The following is a 23,370-nucleotide window of genomic DNA, read 5'->3' on the forward strand; positions in this document are numbered from 1 at the left end:
GATCACCATAATTATATAATTACCTTTACATTCATATTGTACAGGTATGTTCATGGTTACCAAACGGTAATTTCACCCCTCATCTCTGAGTAATAATTAGATCCACATCTCACCCTAAATTATGATCAAAATCAATCAAAATCATAACCCTAACCTAAATAGGTGATACCGATTACCTCAGGGACCGGTGAGGGTGTGGTACATGTTGTGAATATTAGAAAAAACAATCACTACATACTGGGGAAGCATCCATATGAATTAGCTGCTAAAGGTATGCTGGCAGGCTTTGTCTTCGTTGGTAGGTTTTGGTTTGAAACGGCGTCTTTATCTGACTGAAAATTTCCTCCCAATCTCGGAATGAGGAAGCATTTTAATGGAAAAAAAATTAAAAAAACAGATTCATATTATAAATATTATCTTTAAAATGCTTGTATTGTAGAAAGTAATATCATAAATGCTTGTATTTGTAGAAAAGACAAGTTATATCAGACGTGAAACATAACATACACTTGCATAAGCATGAAGGGTCGTCATAACTCAGCAAAAATGAAGAAAAATATAGGCTTAGCCTAATGTCCAACCCAGTGTATATACCATCTTGTATAAATAAATATAATGCTTTTGTTGTTGACAATAAAATCTTTTGGAATGGAATAAAAACGCAGTCAAGTTCTAAACTGTATTACCAGGTATATTCCTGTACAATCCGTTGTTGTCTTTTTTAGTATTTGGTCTATCGTACTGAAAAGTTAGTTAGCATTTTGCAGGCGTACTACTTCATTTTATAACGCAGGCTCCACAAGGACTGTATGTGAACACCCGCTGTGTTTTGTCAGGTAAAGCCTGTCGCCTGGCACGCGTGTATACCAGTCGGACACCTCTCTACAGGGGGTACAAGGTGGTCACAGGTATTGTATACAGATATTGAATTCATTTAACAAGGTGAGCCTAAAATGCTTAAAACACGTACTCTGCATCATGATTGTATGATGATCGACATGCATCAACCCTAATAGTCTAAATTTTGCACGGACCATCAGATGTTCACTTCTATCACATCTATGATCAGCAAGTCTATATCTGAACAGTAATAAGGTCTGATACATTACCATTACTTATATACCCTGCAATCGGTAGTTCACGCTGGGATTTGACAGTTTTATTTAGTTACAAACAACAACAAGGCAATACTTCTGTTTAATTCCGGAATTAATTTTATTCAGATTCTTTTACAAAAAACTTCAATTCTCTTACCTGATATACTACCATTACTTATACCCCGATAATCGGTAGTTCACGCTGGGATTTGACAGTTTTGTTTAGTTACAAACAACAACAAGACCAAACCATTCCGTGGACGCTTTAATAAATAAAATCTGCCGATATTTTGAAATTTATTCTGATTTATGTTACGTGTTTTATTCAATAATGGCATTTTTTCAGAAATATCGAGAAGTTCAAGTCGCATAATATATATTTCGTCTTCATGTCCAGCAAATTATTGTTTCTACAAACTTAACGTAAATATGATTGATTTTCAGTAAAACGTTCATATGTTTCATTTAAAATATTAATTTCAACACAAGACGATACATACATCATGAGAATATAGTACCAAACAGGTAGCGAGTTGTCCTTATTTTAAAAAGTGTGAATAACCAGAGACATACATAATTTATTTTATCTACGTCTCTGTTATATTATATCTACGTCTCTGGAATAACTCACGGGGAAAATCACAACCATTGTAAATTAAATCACAACCAGTGTTAACTAAGCAAAGTACCTTGCCACGGGCAAAGCGTTACGAAGGCAATGAGGTATCACACATATTGATAGCAGGGAAAGCCCACCTGTTGTTTGATTGACAGCCACAGGTACGCTAATTAGTAATTGATCCATATCACTGCAAGTGCCCGAGCAATTTTATCCTGATTCTTTTACAAAAACTTCCCTTCTCTTACCTGATATATTACCATAAATTATACCCCGGCAATCACTTCTCTTACCTGATATACTACCAATTCTTATATCCCGACAATCGGTAGTTCTCGCTGGGATTTGGCATTTTTATATAGTTACAAACAACAACAAGACAATACTTTAATTCCGGAATGATTTTTATTCAGATTCTTTACAATAACTTCCCTTCTCTTACCTGATATACTACCATTAAATTATACCCCCGGCAATCGATAGTTCACGCTGGGATTTAGCAGTTTTACTTATTTACAAACAACAACTAATACGTCCGTTTAATTCCGGAAAGAATTTTATTCAGATCCTTTTACAAAAACTTCACTCCTTTTACCCGATATACTACCATTTCTTACAACCCGGTAATCGGTAGTTCACGTTCGGATTTGGCATTTTGATTTAGTTACAAACAACAACAAGACAATACTTTAATTCCGGAATGAATTTTATTCAGATTATTTTACAATAACTTCACTTCTTTTACCTGATATACTACCATTAATTATACCCCGGCAATCGATAGTTTCACGCTGGATTTGGCATTTTTATTTAGTTACAAACAACAACAACAAGACAATACTTCAGTTTAATTACGGAATGAATTTTTATTCAAATCCTTTTACAAAAACTTCACTCCTTTTTACCCGATATACTACCATTTCTTATATCCCGACAATCGGTAGTTCACGTTCGGATTTGGCATTTTTATTTAGTTAGAAACAACAGCAAGACAATACTTCTGTTTAATTACGGAATGAATTTTATTCAAATCCTTTTACAAAAACTTCTTTTCTCTTACCTGATATACTGCCATTAATTATACCCCGGCAATCGGTAGTTCACGCTGAGATTTAGCAGTTTTACTTATTTACAAACAACAACACAATACTTCTGTTTAATTCCGGAAAGAATTTTATTCAGATCCTTTTACAAAAACTTCAATTCTCTTACCTGATATACTACCATTACTTATACCCCGATAAATCGGTAGTTCACGTTGGGATTTGACAGTTTTGTTTAGTTAAAAACAACAAGAAGACAATTTTTATGTTTAATTCCGGAATTAATTTTATTCAGATTCTTTTTCAAAAACTTCACTTCTCTTACCTGATATACTACCATTTCTTATATCCCGACAATCGGTAGTTCACGTTCGGATTTTGCATTTTTATTTAGTTACAAACAACAGCAAGACAATACTTCTGTTTAATTACGGAATTAATTTTATTCAAATCCTTTTACAAAAACTTCTTTTCTCTTACCTGATATACTACCATTAATTACACCCCGGCAATCGGTAGTTCACGCTGGGATTTAGTAGTTTTACTTATTTACAAACAACAACACAATACTTTTGTTTTAATTCCGGAAAGAATTTTATTCAGATCCTTTTACAAAAACATCACTTCTCTTACCTGATATACTACCATTTCTTATACCCCGACAATCGGTAGTTTCTCGCTGGGATTTGGCATTTTTATTTAGTTAAAAACAACAACAACAAGACAATTTTTTATGTTTAATTCCGGAATTAATTTTATTCAGATCCTTTCACAAAAACTTCACTTCTCTTACCTAATATACTACCATTAATTATACCCCGGCAATCAGTAGTTCACGCTGGGATTTGGCAGTTTTACTTATTTACAAACAACAACACAATACAATACATCCGTTTAATTCCGGAAAGAATTTTATTCAGATCCGTTTACAAAAACTTCACTTCTCTTACCTGATATACTACTATAATTATACCCCGGCAATCGGTAGTTTCACGCTGGGATTTGACAGTTTTATTTAGTTACAAACAACAACAACAAGACAATGCTTCAGTTTTCGGAATGAATTTTATTCAGATTAAGTTACAAAAAACTTCACTTCTCTTACCTGATTAAATACAGTACCATTACTTATACCCTGCAACCGGTAGGTCACACTGGAATTTTTGCAATTGTAATGGAAAAAAACAATAGCAAGACAACATATTTGTTTCAGAATGATTTTATTTGAGATTAATTTAACAAGCTTCACTCCATTCACCTGACATACTACCATGACAGATTGATGTCTCGGTAACCGGTAGCTCATGCTGGGACCTGGCACTTGGCCAGTTTCTGGCTAGCTGAAACACAGGTAAGCCGTGCGTTCAGCCGTGACCGACCCTGGCAGGGGGCCAGTACCTAATCGACGGTGACTGCTGACAGGGAGCCAATATCTTCAGCGACAACTCTGAATTTTAGATGACATTTGTCTGAATTTAAAAAGACATTTGTCTGAATTTTAGGTGACTTGTCTGAATTTAAAAAAAAACGTATCTGAATCTTCAGATTTTGTCTGAATATAATAAAACTAGTCTGATTCCACAAGGAAAGTCTGAATAATTCAGATAAAACGTAGTAATTTCAGACTTTACTATCTCCTAGTGCTAGCAAAGGGAAGCAACTCTAAACCAAAACTGCTCAAGATGTACGACATGACGGCCAATTCATAGACGGAATTAAATAGAATTCAGAATGCAATACTATTGCAATTGTAGTCTGCATTAGTTAAACTATCCCAATATTGTTTCCACCACTGATGAAAGCCAGTCAGGATTACAAGAAACGGACTGAACTAGACTAAAATGAAGTACTCGCAGAGGTTTTATACGATAACAGACTATCAATTAAAAGTCACTTTCCCGCCATGCTATTCAATCAAAAACAAACACTGACATTGTTCTCAATGTCAGTGTGTTTGATCATGAATTGGACTTTTAAAGTCATGTACCATTTGATAAGGTGTGTGTGGGACTATTTTTAGCTCACCTGGTCCGAAGGGCCGGTGAGCTTATGTCATGGCGCGGCGTCCGTCGTCCGTTGTCCTTCCGTCGTCCGTCCGTCGTCCGTCGTCCGTCCGTCGTCCGTCCGTCAACATTTCCTTTAAATCGCTACTAGTCATAGAGTTCTGCATGGATTGTAACCAAATTTGTCCACAAACATCCTTGGGGGAAGGGGAACAGAACTTGTATAAATTTTGGCTCTGACCCCCCGGGGGCAGGAGGGGCGGGGCCCAATAGGGCAAATAGAGGTAAATCCTTTAAATCGCTACTTGTCCTAGAATTCTGCATGGATAGTAACCAAATTTGGCCGCAAACATCCTTGGGGGAAGGGGAACAGAACTTGTATAAATTTTGGCTCTGATCCCCTGGGGGCAAGAGGGGTGGGGCCCAATAGGGGAAATAGAGGTAAATCATATAAATCGCTACTTGTCCTAGAGTTCTGCATGGATTGTAACCAAATTTGGCCACAAACATCCTTGGCAGAAGGGGAACAGAACTTGTATAAATTTTTGCTCTGACCCCCCGGGGGCAGGAGGGGTGGGGCCAATAGGGGAAATAAAGGTAATCTTATAAATCGCTACTTGTCTTAGAGTTCTGCATGGATTGTAACCAAATTTGACCACAAACATCCTTGGAGGAAGGGGAACAGAACTTGTATAAATTTTGGCTCTGATCCCCCGGGGGCAGGAGGGGCGGGGTCAATAGGGGAATTTGAAGTAAATCCTATAAATCGCTACTTGTCCTAGAATTCTGCATGGATTGTAACCAAATTTGGCCGCAAACATCCTTGGGGGAAGGGGAACAGAACTTGTATAAATTTTGGCTCTGATCCCCCGGGGGCAAGAGGGGTGGGGCCAAATAGGGGAAATAGAGGTAAATCCTATAAATCGCTACTTGTCCTAGAGTTCTGCATGGATTGTAACCAAATTTGACCACAAACATCCTTGGGGGAAGGGGAACAGAACTTGTATAAATTTTGGCTCTGATCCCCCAGGGGTAAGAGGGGTGGGGCCCAATAGGGGAAATAGAGGTAAATCATATAAATCGCTACTTGTCTTAGAGTTCTGCATGGATCGTAACCAAATTTGGCCAGAAACATCCTTGGGGGAAGGAGAACAGAAAATTGTATAAATTTTGGCTCTGACCCCCTGGGGGCAGGAGGGGCGGGGCCCAATAGGGGAAATAGAGGTAAATCCTGTAAATCGCTAATAGTCATATAGTTCTGCTTGGATTTTAACCAAATTTGGCCCAGAAACATCCTTGGGGTTAACAGAATTTGTATAAATTTTGGCTTTGACCCCCTGGAGCAGAAAGAGTGGGGCCCAATGGGGGAATTAGAGGTAAATATTCAAATTCCTTCAGAAAAGAAACAATGAACTTGTATTCAGAACATTCCTAGGCATTACAAACCAGGTGAGCGATACAGGCCCTCTGGGCCTCTTGTTTATGTGATTCTGTGAAACAGCATTCTTAGGTATGATCGGCGAGCCTGTGCACATCAAAACAATGAAACCACTCTGCGAGGATAATTAAAAGTTGTTCTGTTCATTTCACGTAATACTTGATGGTATGAAAAATGAAACCCCATTATTCAAAACCCCAGACATTGAATTTGTACATACATATACACCATGGATGGAGTGTTTTAAGTGTTCAGTTGGGACTCTATGATATTGGTATTACTCCGAGATAGTGGTCTCCTGAAAATCACGAACAAACTCCTTCTTCGCTGTCTTCCTCCGCGGCAGACTTTCGGTGAATTTTGGATTGTGCATGTTTATTTAAATTTTACGTAATTCATGCTACTGATCGATTATTGTAATCAAATGTTAGGAAGGTTACTACAAAAGAAAGTTCTTATAACGGTTATAAAATTTTTTTGTGTTGGTTGCATTGACAAACTATATCCGATGGTATTATTGCGCAGTAAAAGTTAATAGTTTTGAGTATGCGTTTGCTCTTGATCTGGGAGTGTGTCTTTTGTTTATCCACAACAGCGTTATATTGAAAGGGGAAAGGTACAAAATTTATCAACATAAACTTACGAAATATAATGATAATATAGATCTATATATGTACGAGCATTTTAAAGTGACAAATAAACTTACAGTAAAACCTCTCTATTAAGACCACTTGAGGGTCTGAGTGAAAGTGGTCTTAATAGCGGGGTGGTCTTAATACCGAGGTGCATCGGATTGACTTCTAATCAGTAAGAACCGTAACTCTGCAGATTATGATTAAAAATAGCATATATACATGTACTGTACATGTATATACAATGTATGTCTCATATGTATACAGTTACATAATAGACTTGTATATTTTTATTTAGTTGAATAAGCATAAAGAAAATAAAGAAGATATTTTGTTTTGAATTAAATAATCTAATTGATAAATTCTAATTCACATAACATACACACACAGATTTCCGCCTTTCTCTTCAATATCGACTGCACTTGTGTTTTTACCGATGCAATCTTGTTTGGCGAGTTGACAACGGCCTTTGCTACAGTTATATAAGGAGTTCAACTTTCTTATTCAGCGGCAGCTCATTTCGTTTGCGTGGTGTACCCTTCTTGATTTAAATTGCATGTGAATTTACAAGAGGTGGAAATATTACATACAAACGTTAAAGTTATCGTGTTTGTACGGAAATTTAATTGAAGTTTTGTCAAAACAAAAATACGGCGACATTCTAACCAGATTAATTTCACAATCATAACGAAACGCCTTAGATCCACGAAGTTTATTTTACTCACCCGTGAAGATAGGCTTTAAATACTGCTACTGAAAAATCATTAGAGCCCAGGTTAATGTTTTGATTAGTAAACAAAAGATCGATTTTCAAGTGATCCGATTACAATTGGGTCTAGTTTCACTTTCAAAGCGCCACCTAGCTGCTAGGTCAACATGTGACAAGGGCGACGACCCGTATCGGTAAACTAAAGATCAAAATCTGCACGTACACACTGGTGTCTTGGCGAAACAATGGTTACCATCAAAAGCCCTATGCTTTCTTTTGGTCACAGTTATTATCAGTGTTCTCCCTTAAGGAATTTTTCCTGCTTGTCCTAAGGACCGACTGACCCTAAAAGTTACCGGTCCTGACTGAAAGTTACTGGTCCTTACAATATTACAATTCATCCTTGTAGTTTATATAATTACGAGCAAAGTAGTAGTTTTACTAACAAAATATATCTGCATATCTGGATTAGTGCCGTAGGCTCTCAACAAAGTCAGTGGCATAGGAAGATGAAACGTAATTGGGGGGGGGGGGGGGGCCACAAAGGTCCCCCGGGAAAAAATTTACGATTAAGAATGGTTGAGATGAGTTTTACGATTTGTTGAATTTGCGAGCGCCGAAGTCACGAGATTTTGGTGATTTGGTGAGGTCCCAGGGGTCCTCCCCGGGAAAAACATTATCGATTTAGATGGACTGAGATGAGTTTTTTACAATGTAATTTGATGAATATGCGCAGGCATCTATAGGCGCGATCTATTTTTGTTGTTTGGGAGGTACCAATGGGGTCTCTCCAGGAAAAAAATTTTAATTTGAATGGATGCTGCGTTTTACGGTTTTGTTGGAATATGTGGCGCAGACAGGATGAGATTTTTTTTTCGTGGGGAGTCCGAGGATCTCCTAATCTGAGAGTACAACTGTTACGATTTGGAAATGGCTGGATCATGGTTTTTCCATGTTTCTACTGATTTTAAAGCCGTTCTTAATACGGAATATTTCATCGATTTAAAAATTACCTGCATTTAGAAATTTAATTGGAGTGTGGCGTCATACTATAACACTGAGCTGATTGAAGTTTTACGATCCGGCACATTAAATTGATGAATATGAATTGCATTTTGATTGGAAAAAAATTGACAATTAGAATTTTTTGTTTTCATACCTTTTAATAAGGGCTGCGAATAATGTTAAAGTTTGAAATTTTGTATGTCCAAAAAAAAGACTTGTATAATATGTACTTAATCAATCTGGTTCGTCCAATTGCATTTTGGTAGCATCCTTATAGGCGTGAGATTTTCACAATATATTGCATTCATGTTACGTTTGGTCTAATTTGATCAGTCGATGGATTTTGTTTCGCAATTTCCCCAGGGGTATTCTCCTATTGTTTTTGGATGGTTTTCTAGGGTAATTTGAATTCACTATTTAAAAATTTTGAACAATTTAGGTAAAAATTCAACTTTGATGTTTGCATAAATTGTAAATAATATTTAAATATTTACAAAATTTATAAAACATCATGAACGTAATTTTTCCCAAACCAATTAGATCCAATTTATAATGTTTGGGAATGGTAAAATTTGCAATACAACAGTTTTTGCATATTATATTTACAATAATGGATGCCAATAAACCTTTTTTGGGTAACCAAATTTGGCTCAACTATTATAGAAAATAACAAACTATGATATGCCATCAACCATAATTGTTGTGTAAAGGTACATATATCTTTGATTCATATCAAGCGGATTGTAATCTATGACGCAACAGGGCTACTAACTGAAAATAAATTGTACAAATGATGGGGGCTGACCCCCAGGGGCCTGAGGGGCGGGGCCAAAAGGGAGGTCAATTTGGCTATTTTTGGCTTTTTCCATATAAACCGACTTCTTCTCTGATAACCTTGCATGGGATAAAGCACCCATAATGGCAATGGTTGCATCCTCCTTATAGGGTGGGGGATTCAAAATTGTACAAATGATGGGGCTGACCCCCCAGGGGCCTGAGGGGCGGGGCCAAAAGGGGTCAATTTGGCTATTTCCATATAAACGACTTCTTCTCTGAAACCAAGCATGGGATAGCACCCATAATGCAATGGTAGCATCCTTATAGGGTGGGGATTCAAAATTGTACAAATGATGGGGCTGACCCCCCGGGGGCCTGAGGGGCGGGGTCAAATGGGGTCCATTTGGCTATTTCCATATAAACGACTTCTTCTCTGAAACCAAGCATGGGATAGCACCCATAATGCAATGGTAGCATCCTTATAGGGTGGGGATTCAAAATTGTACAAATGATGGGGCTGACCCCCCGGGGGCCTGAGGGGCGGGGTCAAATGGGGTCCATTTGGCTATTTCCATATAAACGACTTCTTCTCTGAAACCAAGCATGGGATAGCACCCATAATGCAATGGTAGCATCCTTATAGGGTGGGGATTCAAAATTGTACAAATGACGGGGCTGACCCCCCGGGGGCCTGAGGGGCGGGGTCAAATGGGGTCAATTTGGCTATTTCCATATAAACGACTTCTTCTCTGAAACTAAGCATGAGATAGCACTCATAATGCAATGGTAGTATCGTTATAGGGTAGGGATTAAAAATTGTACAAATGATGTGGCTGACCCCCGGGGGCCTGAGGGGCGGGGTCAAAAGGGTTCAATTTGGCTATTTCCATATAAACGACTTCTTCTCTGAAACCAAGCATGGGATAGCACCCATAATGCAATGGTAGCATCCTTATAGGGTGGGGATTCAAAATTGTACAAATGATGGGGCAGACCCCCGGGGGCCTGAGGGGCGGGGTCAAATGGGGTCAATTTGGCTATTTCCATATAAACGACTTCTTCTCTGAAACTAAGCATGAGATAGCACCATAATGCAATGGTAGCATCTTTATAGGTTGGGGAATTCAAAATTGTACAAATGATGTGGCTGACCCCCGGGGGGCCTGAGGGGCGGGGTCAAATGGGGTCAATTTGGCTATTTCCATATAAACGACTTCTTCTCTGAAACCAAGCATGGGATAGCACCCATAATGCAATGGTAGCATCCTTATAGGGTGGGGATTCAAAATTGTACAAATGATGGGGCTGACCCCCCGGGGGCCTGAGGGGCGGGGTCAAATGGGGTCAATTTGGCTATTTCCATATAAACGACTTCTTCTCTGAAACTAAGCACGGATAGCACCCATAATGCAATGGTAGCATCCTTATAGGGTGGGGATTCAAAATTGTACAAATGATAGGGCTGACCCCCCGGGGGCCTGAGGGGCGGGGTCAAATGGGGTCAATTTGGCTATTTCCATATAAACGACTTCTTCTCTGAAACTAAGCATGAGATAGCACTCATAATGCAATGGTAGTATCCTTATAGGGTTGGATTAAAAATTTGTACAAATGATGTGGCTGACCCCCCGGGGGCCTGAGGGGCGGGGTCAAAAGGGGTCAATTTGGCTATTTCCATATAAACGACTTCTTCTCTGAAACCAAGCATGGGATAGCACCCATAATGCAATGGTAGCATCCTTATAGGGTGGGGATTCAAAATTGTACATAAATGATGGGGCAGACCCCGGGGGCCTGAGGGGCGGGGTCAAATGGGTCAATTTGGCTATTTCCATATAAACGACTTCTTCTCTGAAACTAAGCATGAGATAGCACTCATAATGCAATGGTAGTATCTTTATGGTGGGATTCAAAATTGTACAAAATTTGGCTGATGCGGGTCAAAGGTTATTTGGCATTCCATATCTCTCTCTTATGGGCACCTACTATGTACTTATGAAAATTGTACAAATGATGGGGCTGACCCCCAGGGGGCCTGAGGGGCGGGGCCAAAAGGGGTCAATTTGGCTATTTCCATATAAACGACTTCTTCTCTGAAACCAAGCATGGGATAGCACCCATAATGCAATGGTAGCATCCTTATAGGATGGGGATTCAAAATTGTACAAATGATGGGGCTGACCCCCCGGGGGCCTGAGGGGCGGGGTCAAATGGGGTCCATTTGGCTATTTCCATATAAACGACTTCTTCTCTGAAACCAAGCATGGGATAGCACCCATAATGCAATGGTAGCATCCTTATAGGGTGGGGATTCAAAATTGTACAAATGATGGGGCTGACCCCCCGGGGGCCTGAGGGGCGGGGTCAAATGGGGTCCATTTGGCTATTTCCATATAAACGACTTCTTCTCTGAAACCAAGCATGGGATAGCACCCATAATGCAATGGTAGCATCCTTATAGGGTGGGGATTCAAAATTGTACAAATGATGGGGCTGACCCCCCGGGGGCCTGAGGGGCGGGGTCAAATGGGGTCAATTTGGCTATTTCCATATAAACGACTTCTTCTCTGAAACTAAGCATGAGATAGCACTCATAATGCAATGGTAGTATCGTTATAGGGTAGGGATTAAAAATTGTACAAATGATGTGGCTGACCCCCCGGGGGCCTGAGGGGCGGGGTCAAAAGGGTTCAATTTGGCTATTTCCATATAAACGACTTCTTCTCTGAAACCAAGCATGGGATAGCACCCATAATGCAATGGTAGCATCCTTATAGGGTGGGGATTCAAAATTGTACAAATGATGGGGCAGACCCCCGGGGGCCTGAGGGGCGGGGTCAAATGGGGTCAATTTGGCTATTTCCATATAAACGACTTCTTCTCTGAAACTAAGCATGAGATAGCACTCATAATGCAATGGTAGTATCTTTATAGGTTGGGGATTCAAAATTGTACAAATGATGTGGCTGACCCCCGGGGGGCCTGAGGGGCGGGGTCAAAAGGGTTCAATTTGGCTATTTCCATATAAACGACTTCTTCTCTGAAACCAAGCATGGGATAGCACCCATAATGCAATGGTAGCATCCTTATAGGATGGGGATTCAAAATTGTACAAATGATGGGGCTGACCCCCAGGGGGCCTGAGGGGCGGGGTCAAAAGGGGCCAATTTGGCTATTTCCATATAAACGACTTCTTCTCTGAAACTAAGCACGTTATAGCACCCATAATACAATGGTAGTATCCTTATAGTGTGGGAATTCAAAATTGTGCAAATGATAGGGCTGACCCCCGGGGGCCTGAGGGGCGGGGTCAAAAGTGGTCAATTTCCATATAAATAACTTTTTCTCTGCAACTTAACATGGGATTACGCTCATAATGCAATGGTTACATCCTTATAGGGTTTGAATTCAAAATTTTGCAAATGATGGGGCTGACCCCCCGGGGGCCTGAAGGGTGGGGTCAAAAGGGGTCAATTTAGCTATTTCCATATAAACGACTTCTTCTCTGCAACTAAGAATGGAAGAGCACTTATAATGCAATGGTAGCATCCTTATAGGGTTGGGATTTGAAATTGTACAAATGATAGGGCTGACCCCCGGGGCCTTAGACGGCAATAGATGCGAGGTCAAAAGGTCAATTAGGCTACTATTTTCATATAAATTACTTTGTCTCTGAACCTATGTATTGGATAGCATATTTGTATGGTATCAATATCATCATTGTATGGTTGTGATTCAAAATTAAACTTTGGGAGTCAATTTTGCTTATTTTTCTAATTGTCTGAGTCTTGTGATAATTACTAACAAAAAACCAGGTGAGCGATACAGGCCCTCTGGGCCTCTTGTTTAAGAAGCATTTCTTGAAAAAGTATAATCCCTTGATGGACATTTTTAGTCTAGTTTGTGACGGTGTGTATTGAATTTTCATTATTAAAGAACATCTTGAATGTTTTAGTAAACTCACCGAGCAGCGGAAAATTTTCTAAAATGAAGTTTTGTACAGTTTCATCTTCGACCTTTCTACAATTCTTCAGCCATTTTTGTTTGTATATATATCTTCTATCTGGACCAAAAGTTGCTGGTCAAAGGACCAGCTACAGGGTAAAAATTGTCTGCCCGACTATAAAATTGCCGGTCACGGGCAGACGGACAGGCATTAATTTCGAACGCTGGCTATTATGCCTATGTATCGGGTAATTGATTGGATTATAATTGACCTCGATTCCGTCACTCCAATACCCCGCTTAGTACACAACCGACCGTACAGATAACGGTCTGTCACTTGACAAGCAATTGATGGACATGGGTGAATGGTCGTAATGAAGGGGTCAATAAGCGTTGGCTAGTGGTCTGAAGGACTGCTGTACACACGGTAAACTGACACAGGTGAATTGTCGTAATTAGGGGTTCAATTACCATTGATCAGTGGGCTGGTCATAATACGGAATAGTGGGGTGATCGTAATACTGAGAAGACCAGTACAAAGATATAGAGGGGGAAAATAACGTGACTGAAAACAAGTGCCTGTAATAGCGGGGTGGTCTTAATTCTGAGGTGGTCGTAAGGTGAGGTTTCACTGTATATTGCCGTGTAATGTACGGTAGCCTTATAAAGACTAGATAAAGTCCGATGTATTGCATGAAGTTTTTTTGATGTTAGCGTTCTTATGAATTCAACAGAAATTTGAGTGTTATAAGTAACCAAACAATGTACCTTTTACTTGGCAAAAGTATATGGCCATGTTTTATTTTGAGTCAAAAGTCGGCAAAGCACAACTCACGGTAAAATGTTCTGCATATTAATATCTCGCCAACCATGGCCAGTTACGGCTTACGAATGTAACGAGAACCGACCGGAATTGTTCAACCTTCCTTTAAGCATCAGTCAGACTCCCAGAATACAATATTTACAAGTTTATTTACAACAAATAATACTCTAATTACAGTCATAGCAGCACATAACACACACTCATACAAACAGGCTCTCTCCATCTAACCTTATCATGATATGTTATGTACATATGTTTATTTACAACGATAAAAAAATGTTCATTATCTGGCTGCTTTCCATTGGTCCAATCCACTGTTCCAAAATAATGTTCAGTACCACTGCACAGTATTGCCAATTTTGCTGCTGTCAATGTCGCACAAACCAAGGTGAAGATCACCCAGACCCGCGGCTGTGGTGGAGGTCACAAAGGCCACGATGACGGTCACATAGACCAGACCTTCCGGTAAAGATAAAGGTCACACAGACCAAGATGAAGGTCACACAATCAGACTTGCTAGTCAAGGAAGAGGTCACACAGACCTAGGTGAAAGTCACGTAGACTAGGTGAAGGTCACACAGACCTGTCACTGGTGAATGTCGAGGTCACAGACCCGCTAGTAGTCGTAGAGGCCACAAAGACTTTCTGGTAAATGTAGAGGTCACACAGACCCGCGACTTGTCGTAGAGGTCACACAGACCTTCTGGTATATGTAGAGGTCACATTGGCTAGCGACGATATGGCTTAATGGCATATGTATTCATCAGTTTCTGGATAGTTCTCTAGTTCTCCATGGGTGGAAAGCTACATTATACTTATGTTATGATATAACATCAATTAACAATTTATATGTTTGCTCTATACAAATAAATGCTATTTATCTGAATATTGACTATCTCAAAGGCATACTATATAGCTATATCACTAATACTAAGATAATCATCTCATTTCTAAGCATAAATTATGTCATGTATGCTGACTTAACAACCTAACAATGCTTTACAAAACACACCGGCCTCATACCCACGCATATACACATGGCCCGTGCACACACGTTACCGCGTATGCAAGCACACACGCCGGGTGAATTACACCTAACCATAACTTATAAACTATAGCAAATACCTATACATATGAAACCTCATTATAATTAATACTATGACAAGGACATATAAATGTATTTACTTACCGCAAGCTGTATTTCACGCTCAGAGTTCCAACCCTGCTATCGTTCGCTACCGTTTTACCTGTGTCCCCTGCTTTCAACTCACACCTGTGCGCATGCGTGACTTACCTTGGGACTCTTTAGAAAAACTTAAATGGCGCAAAATCCAAATTACAAACTAAGATACATATTATTAGCTCACCTGGCCCGAAGGGCCGGTGAGCTTATGTCATGGCGCGGCGTCCGTCGTCCGTCGTCCGTCGTCCGTCCGTCCGTCGTCCGTCCGTCCGTCCGTCTGTCCGTCAACATTTCCTTTAAATCGCTACTAGTCATAGAGTTCTGCATGGATTGTAACCAAATAAGGCCACAAACATCCTTGGGGGGAGGGGAACAGAGTTTGTATAAATCTTGGCTCTGACCCACCTGGGGCAGGAGGGGCGGGGCCCAATAGGGTAAATAGAGGTAAATCCTATAAATCGCTACTAGTCATAGAGTTCTGCATTTAATGTAACCAAATTTGGCCTGAAGCATCCTTTGGGGAAGGGGAACAGAGTTTGTATAAATCTTGGCTCTGACCCTCCTGGGGCAGGAGGGGCGGGGCCCAATAGGGGAAATAGAGGCAAATCCTTTAAATCGCTACTAGTCATAGAGTTCTGCATGGATCGTAACCAAATAAGGCCACAAACATCCTTGGGGGAAGGGGAACAGAGTTTGTATAAATCTTGGCTCTGACCCCCCTGGGGCAGGAGGGGCGGGGCCCAATAGGGGAAATAGAGGCAAATCCTTTAAATCGCTACTAGTCATAGAGTTCTGCATGGATTGTAACCAAATAAAACCACAAACATCCTTGGGGGGAGGGGAACAGAGTTTGTATAAATCTTGGCTCTGACCCACCTGGGGCAGGAGGGGCGGGGCCCAATAGGGTAAATAGAGGTAAATCCTATAAATCGCTACTAGTCATAGAGTTCTGCATTTAATGTAACCAAATTTGGCCTGAAGCATCCTTGGGGGAAGGGGAACAGAGTTTGTATAAATCTTGGCTCTGACCTACCTGGGACAGGAGGGGCGGGGCCCAATAGGGTAAATAGAGGTAAATCCTATAAATTGCTACTAGTCATTGAGTTCTGCATTTAATGTAACTAAATTTGGCCTGAAGCATCCTTGGGGGAAGGGGAACAGAGTTTGTATAAATCTTGGCTCTGACCCCTTAATCTTGGCTCTCAACCCCCCCTCCCCCCTTCAATTTTGAGCAAAAAATCATGATATTTTACAATTTTCCTGTATTTTTCAATAACCATGGTATTCACATGCATGAAGAAGCTCAGACACTTGACAAATCTTTATATAAATATAATATTGCTAAAGTTGTACGGATGAATTATAAATATACTTTTGTACATATGGTTTGTACAGTTTAATGACTAAGCTATATTTAGATTGTGCCTTTCTTTCATAAATTGTCCAAATCTACTGTGTTCTTTAATCACTGTGATTTGCTACCTAGCATCTTGGTCTCTACTGTGTTTGAAACGGAAGTGCTTTGTTAAGCTTTTAAGTGACCCAGATGTGCCTATTATACAACATTTGCAAGGTGAGGAAAATGGACGCCATTTTGGTCTTCTGTTGAAATATCTATCGTAAATGATACTTCTTAACCTTTTTAAGTGTTTAGTGATGTGACATTTTATAGAATTGGGTATGAGCTTGATGTTTATCTGATTATAAAGCATTTTGCAGTCCACAGTCATTTTACTATCGATGTGTAAAATGCAGTACAGCAGTAGCTTGCTACAGTTCAGTCAGTAGACCCTGCAGTGTTCGGTACTGTACAGACAATATGGAAGGAAAATATTTGGCAATGACTGTTGTAAAGAATGTCTAAAATGATAGTCATATCAATTGACCAATTAATTTGTTGTTGTTGTTGTTTTTTTATATATATTAACTTAAAATAGCAGTGAAATAAGACATATTTGACTGACACAGGAAATATACCCTAAAGGATTTATAATCCTATGAAGTAAATAGTCAACTCTTCATTTCATTAGTGTTAGATGTCATCAGAATAAAAAAGGGGATTCTCTTTCAAGAGAGGTGGTATGGCGATTGGAATTTCAAGGGCTACTTTTCTATACTATATGCTATCTAATGTAATTTAGCCCAAATCAGGCAATACCAGCAAAAAGTACTGGGTACAGCCTGATATTAAAACCCATGTTAACATTGAGTATTTAATACCACATAGATATAATGACAGGTCTCGCACAAACCTCATACGGGGTATATAACCCCAACTGAGCTATAATACCTCAAATAGGGTATACATATATACCCCAATTGATGTTATGCAAAGGTTATTTACGTACAGCATTAAAAGCGTGCATAATCGATAATTCACACCTGTGTCACATGAAAGTACGTGTCGGCACGGTAAGGCGTGCGTGTTGCACGTTTTACAAATTTCTGTACCTTGTCTCGAAAATCATGTTTAAAATGTTTGTTTACCTGCATTGTCAGCAATACATGTCAATAAAAGCTCTGCAAACCCCATTTAGCGTTCATATTTTGTCTTGAAATTCCAACGGACTGCACATCACACACGAACGAAGCACACGGTTGACCGGAAGTGACTTGCAACCAAGTAAGTGTAAAACAAAAGCGGGATATTACGCCCGCATATGTAATCAACGTGTAAAAGTATGACAGCCCATAACTGACATAACACCTGGTTATGATTTCATGGGTGTTAAATTTGTTATATAATTTTAAACGATTTAATAAACATTTAGTTATATATTTTTATTTAAATAACACTTCAAATTGGTTAACTATTGATAATAATTACGTAGATACAGTACAATAGTGACTTAATGACACTAATAAAAAATAAATAAATTGTACAATAAATTAATCTATGCAGTGGATATTTATAACTATTCTACAAATGAACACATAAACAACAAAACTAAACTTAGGAAAATTAGGTTATGAAGTTCAATTTTTTTTCAGCAGGATGAAACCAAAATGCAGCTGCCGAAAACATTCGGAATTTGTTCCCGCTCACAGCGAAAACAACAAGATACATAAGATCTCTGCAAACAAATTTCGCAAATGTGTAGTTCAGGCATTAATTGAACATAACTATTTATGCAGAACATCAACCTATTTGTGTGTGTTGTGCGCAAAATATTCAGAGCTTAATTTAGTTAAGCCTGTTGATGAGAGCGACCAGACCTTTCACGAGGTTCATGTCCAAAAGGTTATTGAAATGATAAACAATGACATTATACCAGAAACACAGATGTTAAATCTTATCAAGACGGTTGGACAGTTTTTGTGTTCAAAAGTGGTTTCTGATGCAATGGCATGTAAAGAGGATTACAAGGACGACAACATCTTAAAATCATATGACCCTAAATCTTGGCTTTCGAAGCAAAACAAACTGTTAGTGTCTTTTCTCACGTCCATGTGCTCAAATTTTGATGCAAACAACACACATCAATGCCTGTCTATTGTTAAAGCCATAGAACAAATATACCTCGCATCTGCTTTCAATATCACGTTACCTCTTTCCTTTACATCATCACTTATCATATATTTTCTAACCGGAAGTAAGAGTGCTGTCCAGATAAATGCTGCAACATCACCATCAGGTAGTTACTCTTCACTCCTCAACTGGATCAAATCCTACAGCACCATTCCCGTTGCATGTCCACATACATCAGACATAGTTACATATTTTGACAACAATCAAGTACTTAGTAGAAACTGGAGAGTTCGGTATGATGCGAAAGCAAAATTAAGTGTTATCACCAACATCATCCACATTCTTCCTCTTTTCTCCACATCAATCCAAACCTCGCCACAACTTTCTCCGTTTCACTGGCTGTTTAACGACAAAATACGTACACTAGAAGCAGTTACACGCTATGTAGAAACAAGCCAGCAGTCATTTGAGACATATCAGCACCAGTTCATAGAGTCACGGTTGTACCATCTCAGACAAGAACACAACGGACACATTCACGATATCATAGACACTCATATACAGAAACAAAGATCACACAAAAAGACAGGCATCACCACCCCCTCTTCATCATTCATACACACAGACCCATACAAATTTGTCCAAGCTAAACACCCCGAGTCTCCACCAACTGTGTCAATGGGGAATCCCTGTATGGTAAATCCATGCAGCTATGAAGCTGTGGAAACTGTGCTGTCACATATAGCCAAAGAAACTTGTAGTGGCAACAGAAAGTGGACAATGGTTGGGTGTGACGGTTCTCCCTATATATTAGGTACGGTTTCGTGTTTCAGCTTGTAAATTTGTGTAAACGAATCTATTTTCGCGGCGACATAATTTCGCGATTTCATGCCAAATGGCTCTTGAACGATAATTTCATTTCGCAATGTAGACACATGTTGTTATACTGTATCCGTATATCGATGGCATTTTTGGTATAATATTCAACTGCTTTATTACAGGTTCACGTCTTGTGGAGAAAGTGTTTGTGTGTCCTCACTGTGGCGATCGTATTTTTGGTTCTAATCTTTTACTATCGCACTTGCATGACAAACACCAGCATGATGCCACAGCATCTGATTTACCACAGTTTTTAAAATTTAAGAACATATTGCTGCAACCAGGACTTGGCCATGTGGAAATTAACATGGTTAAATGCATGTTCAAACTCTTGTGGGAAGTATTCTTTAAAGATTTGGCCAAGATGCTTGGGTTTAACAGTCCAAAGGCCCAACTAGCTGCCAAGTCAGCATCCGACCACCATAAGAGCTTCCAGATGGTGGAGATTGCTCTGTTTGGTATGGCAGATGAACTTCTTGTGCCCTATTTTAGGGATCGTGTAGAAAGGGGAAAGGAAGTATCTGCTACTGACTATCTTAGTAATTGGGTGTCCGAAGTGGTTGACCCAAACTATCTGTTTGTGGTGTCCATTGTCTTCAACTACCTTCTGTCTCTCTATGTGTTTCGGGCTGGGATTCGACGGAACAACAGCGACGTCATAACGTGTAGCCGTGCCACCTTCACCGATCTATTCTATGGCATGAACATGACACATTACCAGGAGTTGGAAGTGAGAGACCTGAAGGTCAGAGTTCAAGCGCCGTTAGAGGTCAGGGAGTTTCTCGAATGTACCGAATCCTTTTCTGTGTCGGGAAATCCAAGCAAAGGTGAGGCTGGTGACTTTGTGTTAGAGGCCAGGAACCGCAGATGTAAGATGTGGATGCCTCCTGGAGCTCCTACAGAGCAGAGGTGGTTAAGGGTCTGTAGAAATTTCGACAGACTGGAAGAGGTATGTACACACATTTTGCAACCTAACAATAAAAAGGAAACAAATATATATAATTAATTATAATTTATTATGCAATGGACACCAGAATTCAATGAATTTCAAATAACGTTTATTTTTAACATTGATGTTGGTGCAGAAGGAATGCACCCAATACTCACAATCAGGTGCTTCACATCCAAGCCAGCACCATTTTCCTGATTTGTCATCGTCGATACCACAGATCTGGCAATGGTTTTTAGGGTGTTCAGAATCTGTCACACTTTGAATACCAGTCTGTGTACCGACGGTCACCGTGTTTGGTGTGTTTCTAGTAGCACATGTGTCGGTAGCCGTATCTGTGCTGTCGCATCTAGATCCGTCTTCATTCTGCAACAAATCATGAACAGGGAGATAAATCAACCCGTTTAATATCAATGGAAAACCCTTTTCTAATAAGATAAATCTATGAATTATTTCATTCAATGAATATTGAAATACCTTAAAGTAGTCGGTCTCGAAATGAAGATTTTCTCCGGACTGACTTCTTGTTTTGAGTGAAATATGTGTGCCAGTTACTTCAAAGATGTCTTTCGCCTAAAATGAAAAAATATAAAAATTACATCTGTCTTCAGATACGCACAAACATACTAGGGCTATTTGAAGTAGGAGAGAATGAGAGAGACATGCAGCACACTGATCTGAGCACCGAGATCTTACAATGGCGCACGTCTGTACGAGCCAGTGACTATCTCTCAACTCCGAAAGGTAATGTTGCGCGGACCGGCTTACCGCATGTAATTTTGTGTACATCCGCCATAAAATTCACGATAGTTTGTTTCCACGATTTTTGAAAGTATAAATTCACGTGAAATGTTTTGAAGAATGCTTAATTTTGTGGAAATATCATAGGTATTGTAGAAAGTAGACGCAAACACACATATAGCAACAAGTTTTCATATGACTATTTTCGTGCGTCAATTTCCGGTCATAAACTTATTCCCGCCAAAATGAGTTACCACTGGGTAAACACACAAACATTGTAAATTAAATAAACGTGTAAAATTATGTTTCATTGTATTTCAGTTGTTAGAAAACACACTAGCCTCTCCGGTGAAGAACTAGATACCGACTTAATTAATATTCAAAGGAACTGCCGAGAGAACCGGGAAACCTACCAGAAACATCATTTTGACGGAACTAAGGCAAAGTTAACGCCTATATTTGTAGTTCCGCAAGATCGTACAAAGTATCATGATATTTCCAGGTAGGCGAAACAAGGTTTATGTAAGCACTTAATTTTTAAGTGGTGTTTATTTTGTTTTTCGATTTAAAAACGGAAAGAAAACATTTCAATACAATATATATGTAAATTGAAAATTTTCGATTAAAAGGAAGACGAAGTCCGAACTGGAGACCATGATTTTAACGGCCATAGAGGCCATTGGTGATTTGCGCGGTATTGAGGAGGAGAGCAGGATGAAGGCAAGATGGGCTGTTACAAAAACGGCCACAAAAGCTGCCTATATACAGCTTTACAAAGACGCAACAACATGTCTTGAGAATAATCAAATGAATGGTTAGTTTTGCATATATTGATAACTTTTGTGTATTCCATACCTTTTGAAACAAAGTGTCCCGCCTTTTACAATATGACTTTGATTTTGCCTTGTTATCTGAAATTGGCTTTGCTATGCGTTTTCCAGTATGATATGTCTTGCACGTTGGTTTTTGACCTTTAATATTCCCCCCGGGATTGGTTGCTCTTTTTGTTCTCTTCACATATTCTGTCGAAGTCGAATTCTGTTTTAAATGCATATGGATTACATGAGTAATGAAAAATTATGCTACATCACACAAGCACATATTTTATTTGATGAAAAATCGTGAAAGATTAAGAAAAAAATGCCAGTTTTTTATGATTTTAAATATTGTAGATGGCTTGTGCGACGTCGAAGATGGGGATGATGAATAGTGCTGAAATGATGTTGAACAAGTTGCATTTGTATATCACTAATAAAAGGTAATATGTGATTGACATACTTTATGAATTCTTGAATCATCCTTACTAAAACACTGAAATTAACTCACCATGACGATTTTTCCGAAGGGATGCTACCTGGGGATGCTGAATTAAAAGAACGCATCAACATATGAATACGGATTTTTAAAGCCAGGTGACTTAATTTGGTCGTTAAAAACGATGTGAAATATTTACAACGATGTGAAATATTTACAACGTTCTGCAGTGTATTTAAAACCAAAAAAATCAACCATTTTGAAATCGAAGCTAGAACAAATACATATGGTACTTATAGTTCACCGTAGAAAAGTACTCAAATTACATACCCGGACGTAATAGCCCGCCTTTGTTTTACACTTACTTGATTACAAGTCACTTCCGGTCAACCGTGCGCTTCGTTAGTGTGTGATGTGCAGTCCGTTGGAATTTCAAGACAAAATATGAACGCTAAATGGGGTTTGCAGAGCTTTTATTGACATGTATTGCTGACAATGCAGGTAAACAAACATTTTAAACATGATTTTCGAGACAAGGTACAGAAATTTGTAAAACGTGCAACACGCACGCCTTACCGTGCCGACACGTACTTTCATGTGACACAGGTGTGAATTATCGATTATGCACGCTTTTAATGCTGTACGTAAATAACCTTTGCATAACATCAATTGGGGTATATATGTATACCCTATTTGAGGTATTATAGCTCAGTTGGGGTTATATACCCCGTATGAGGTTTGTGCGAGACCTGATGAGAGCACACATATGAAATATTATATTTAAATACAAATTAAATTTACTGC

General features: G+C 39.2%; 1 protein-coding gene and 1 long non-coding RNA gene across 2 annotated transcripts; both read left to right on the forward strand.

Annotated features, from left to right (window-relative positions):
- Nucleotides 1-5,887: 5,887 nt before the first annotated feature.
- On the forward strand, nt 5,888-17,163 carry LOC138313805 (uncharacterized). The gene is made up of 2 exons (XR_011207261.1): nt 5,888-6,246; nt 15,454-17,163. It is a non-coding gene; the product is annotated as an uncharacterized lncRNA (long non-coding RNA).
- Nucleotides 17,164-18,110: 947 nt separating this feature from the next.
- LOC138313804 (uncharacterized) lies at nt 18,111-22,749 on the forward strand. Its single transcript, XM_069254084.1, has 6 exons — nt 18,111-19,557; nt 19,745-20,571; nt 21,183-21,315; nt 21,634-21,814; nt 21,942-22,126; nt 22,485-22,749. The coding sequence occupies exons 1-6, from the start codon at nt 18,270-18,272 to the stop codon at nt 22,520-22,522; spliced, it is 2,652 nt and encodes an 883-aa protein (XP_069110185.1). The 5' UTR covers nt 18,111-18,269; the 3' UTR covers nt 22,523-22,749.
- The last annotated feature ends 621 nt before the right edge of the window (nt 22,750-23,370 follow it).

The sequence above is a fragment of the Argopecten irradians genome, unplaced genomic scaffold (assembly GCF_041381155.1).
Source record: "Argopecten irradians isolate NY unplaced genomic scaffold, Ai_NY scaffold_0932, whole genome shotgun sequence".
In the NCBI taxonomy this organism is placed as follows: Eukaryota; Metazoa; Mollusca; class Bivalvia; order Pectinida; family Pectinidae; genus Argopecten; species Argopecten irradians.

Coding starts and splice junctions, on each gene's coding strand:
- LOC138313804 (XM_069254084.1), top strand. CDS start 18,270: ATGAAACCAAAATGCAGCTGCCGAAAACATTCGGAATTTGTTCCCGCT. Junction 19,558..19,744: donor CGGTTCTCCCTATATATTAG/GTACGGTTTCGT, acceptor GCTTTATTACAG/GTTCACGTCTTGTGGAGAAA. Junction 21,815..21,941: donor AAGTATCATGATATTTCCAG/GTAGGCGAAACA, acceptor TTCGATTAAAAG/GAAGACGAAGTCCGAACTGG.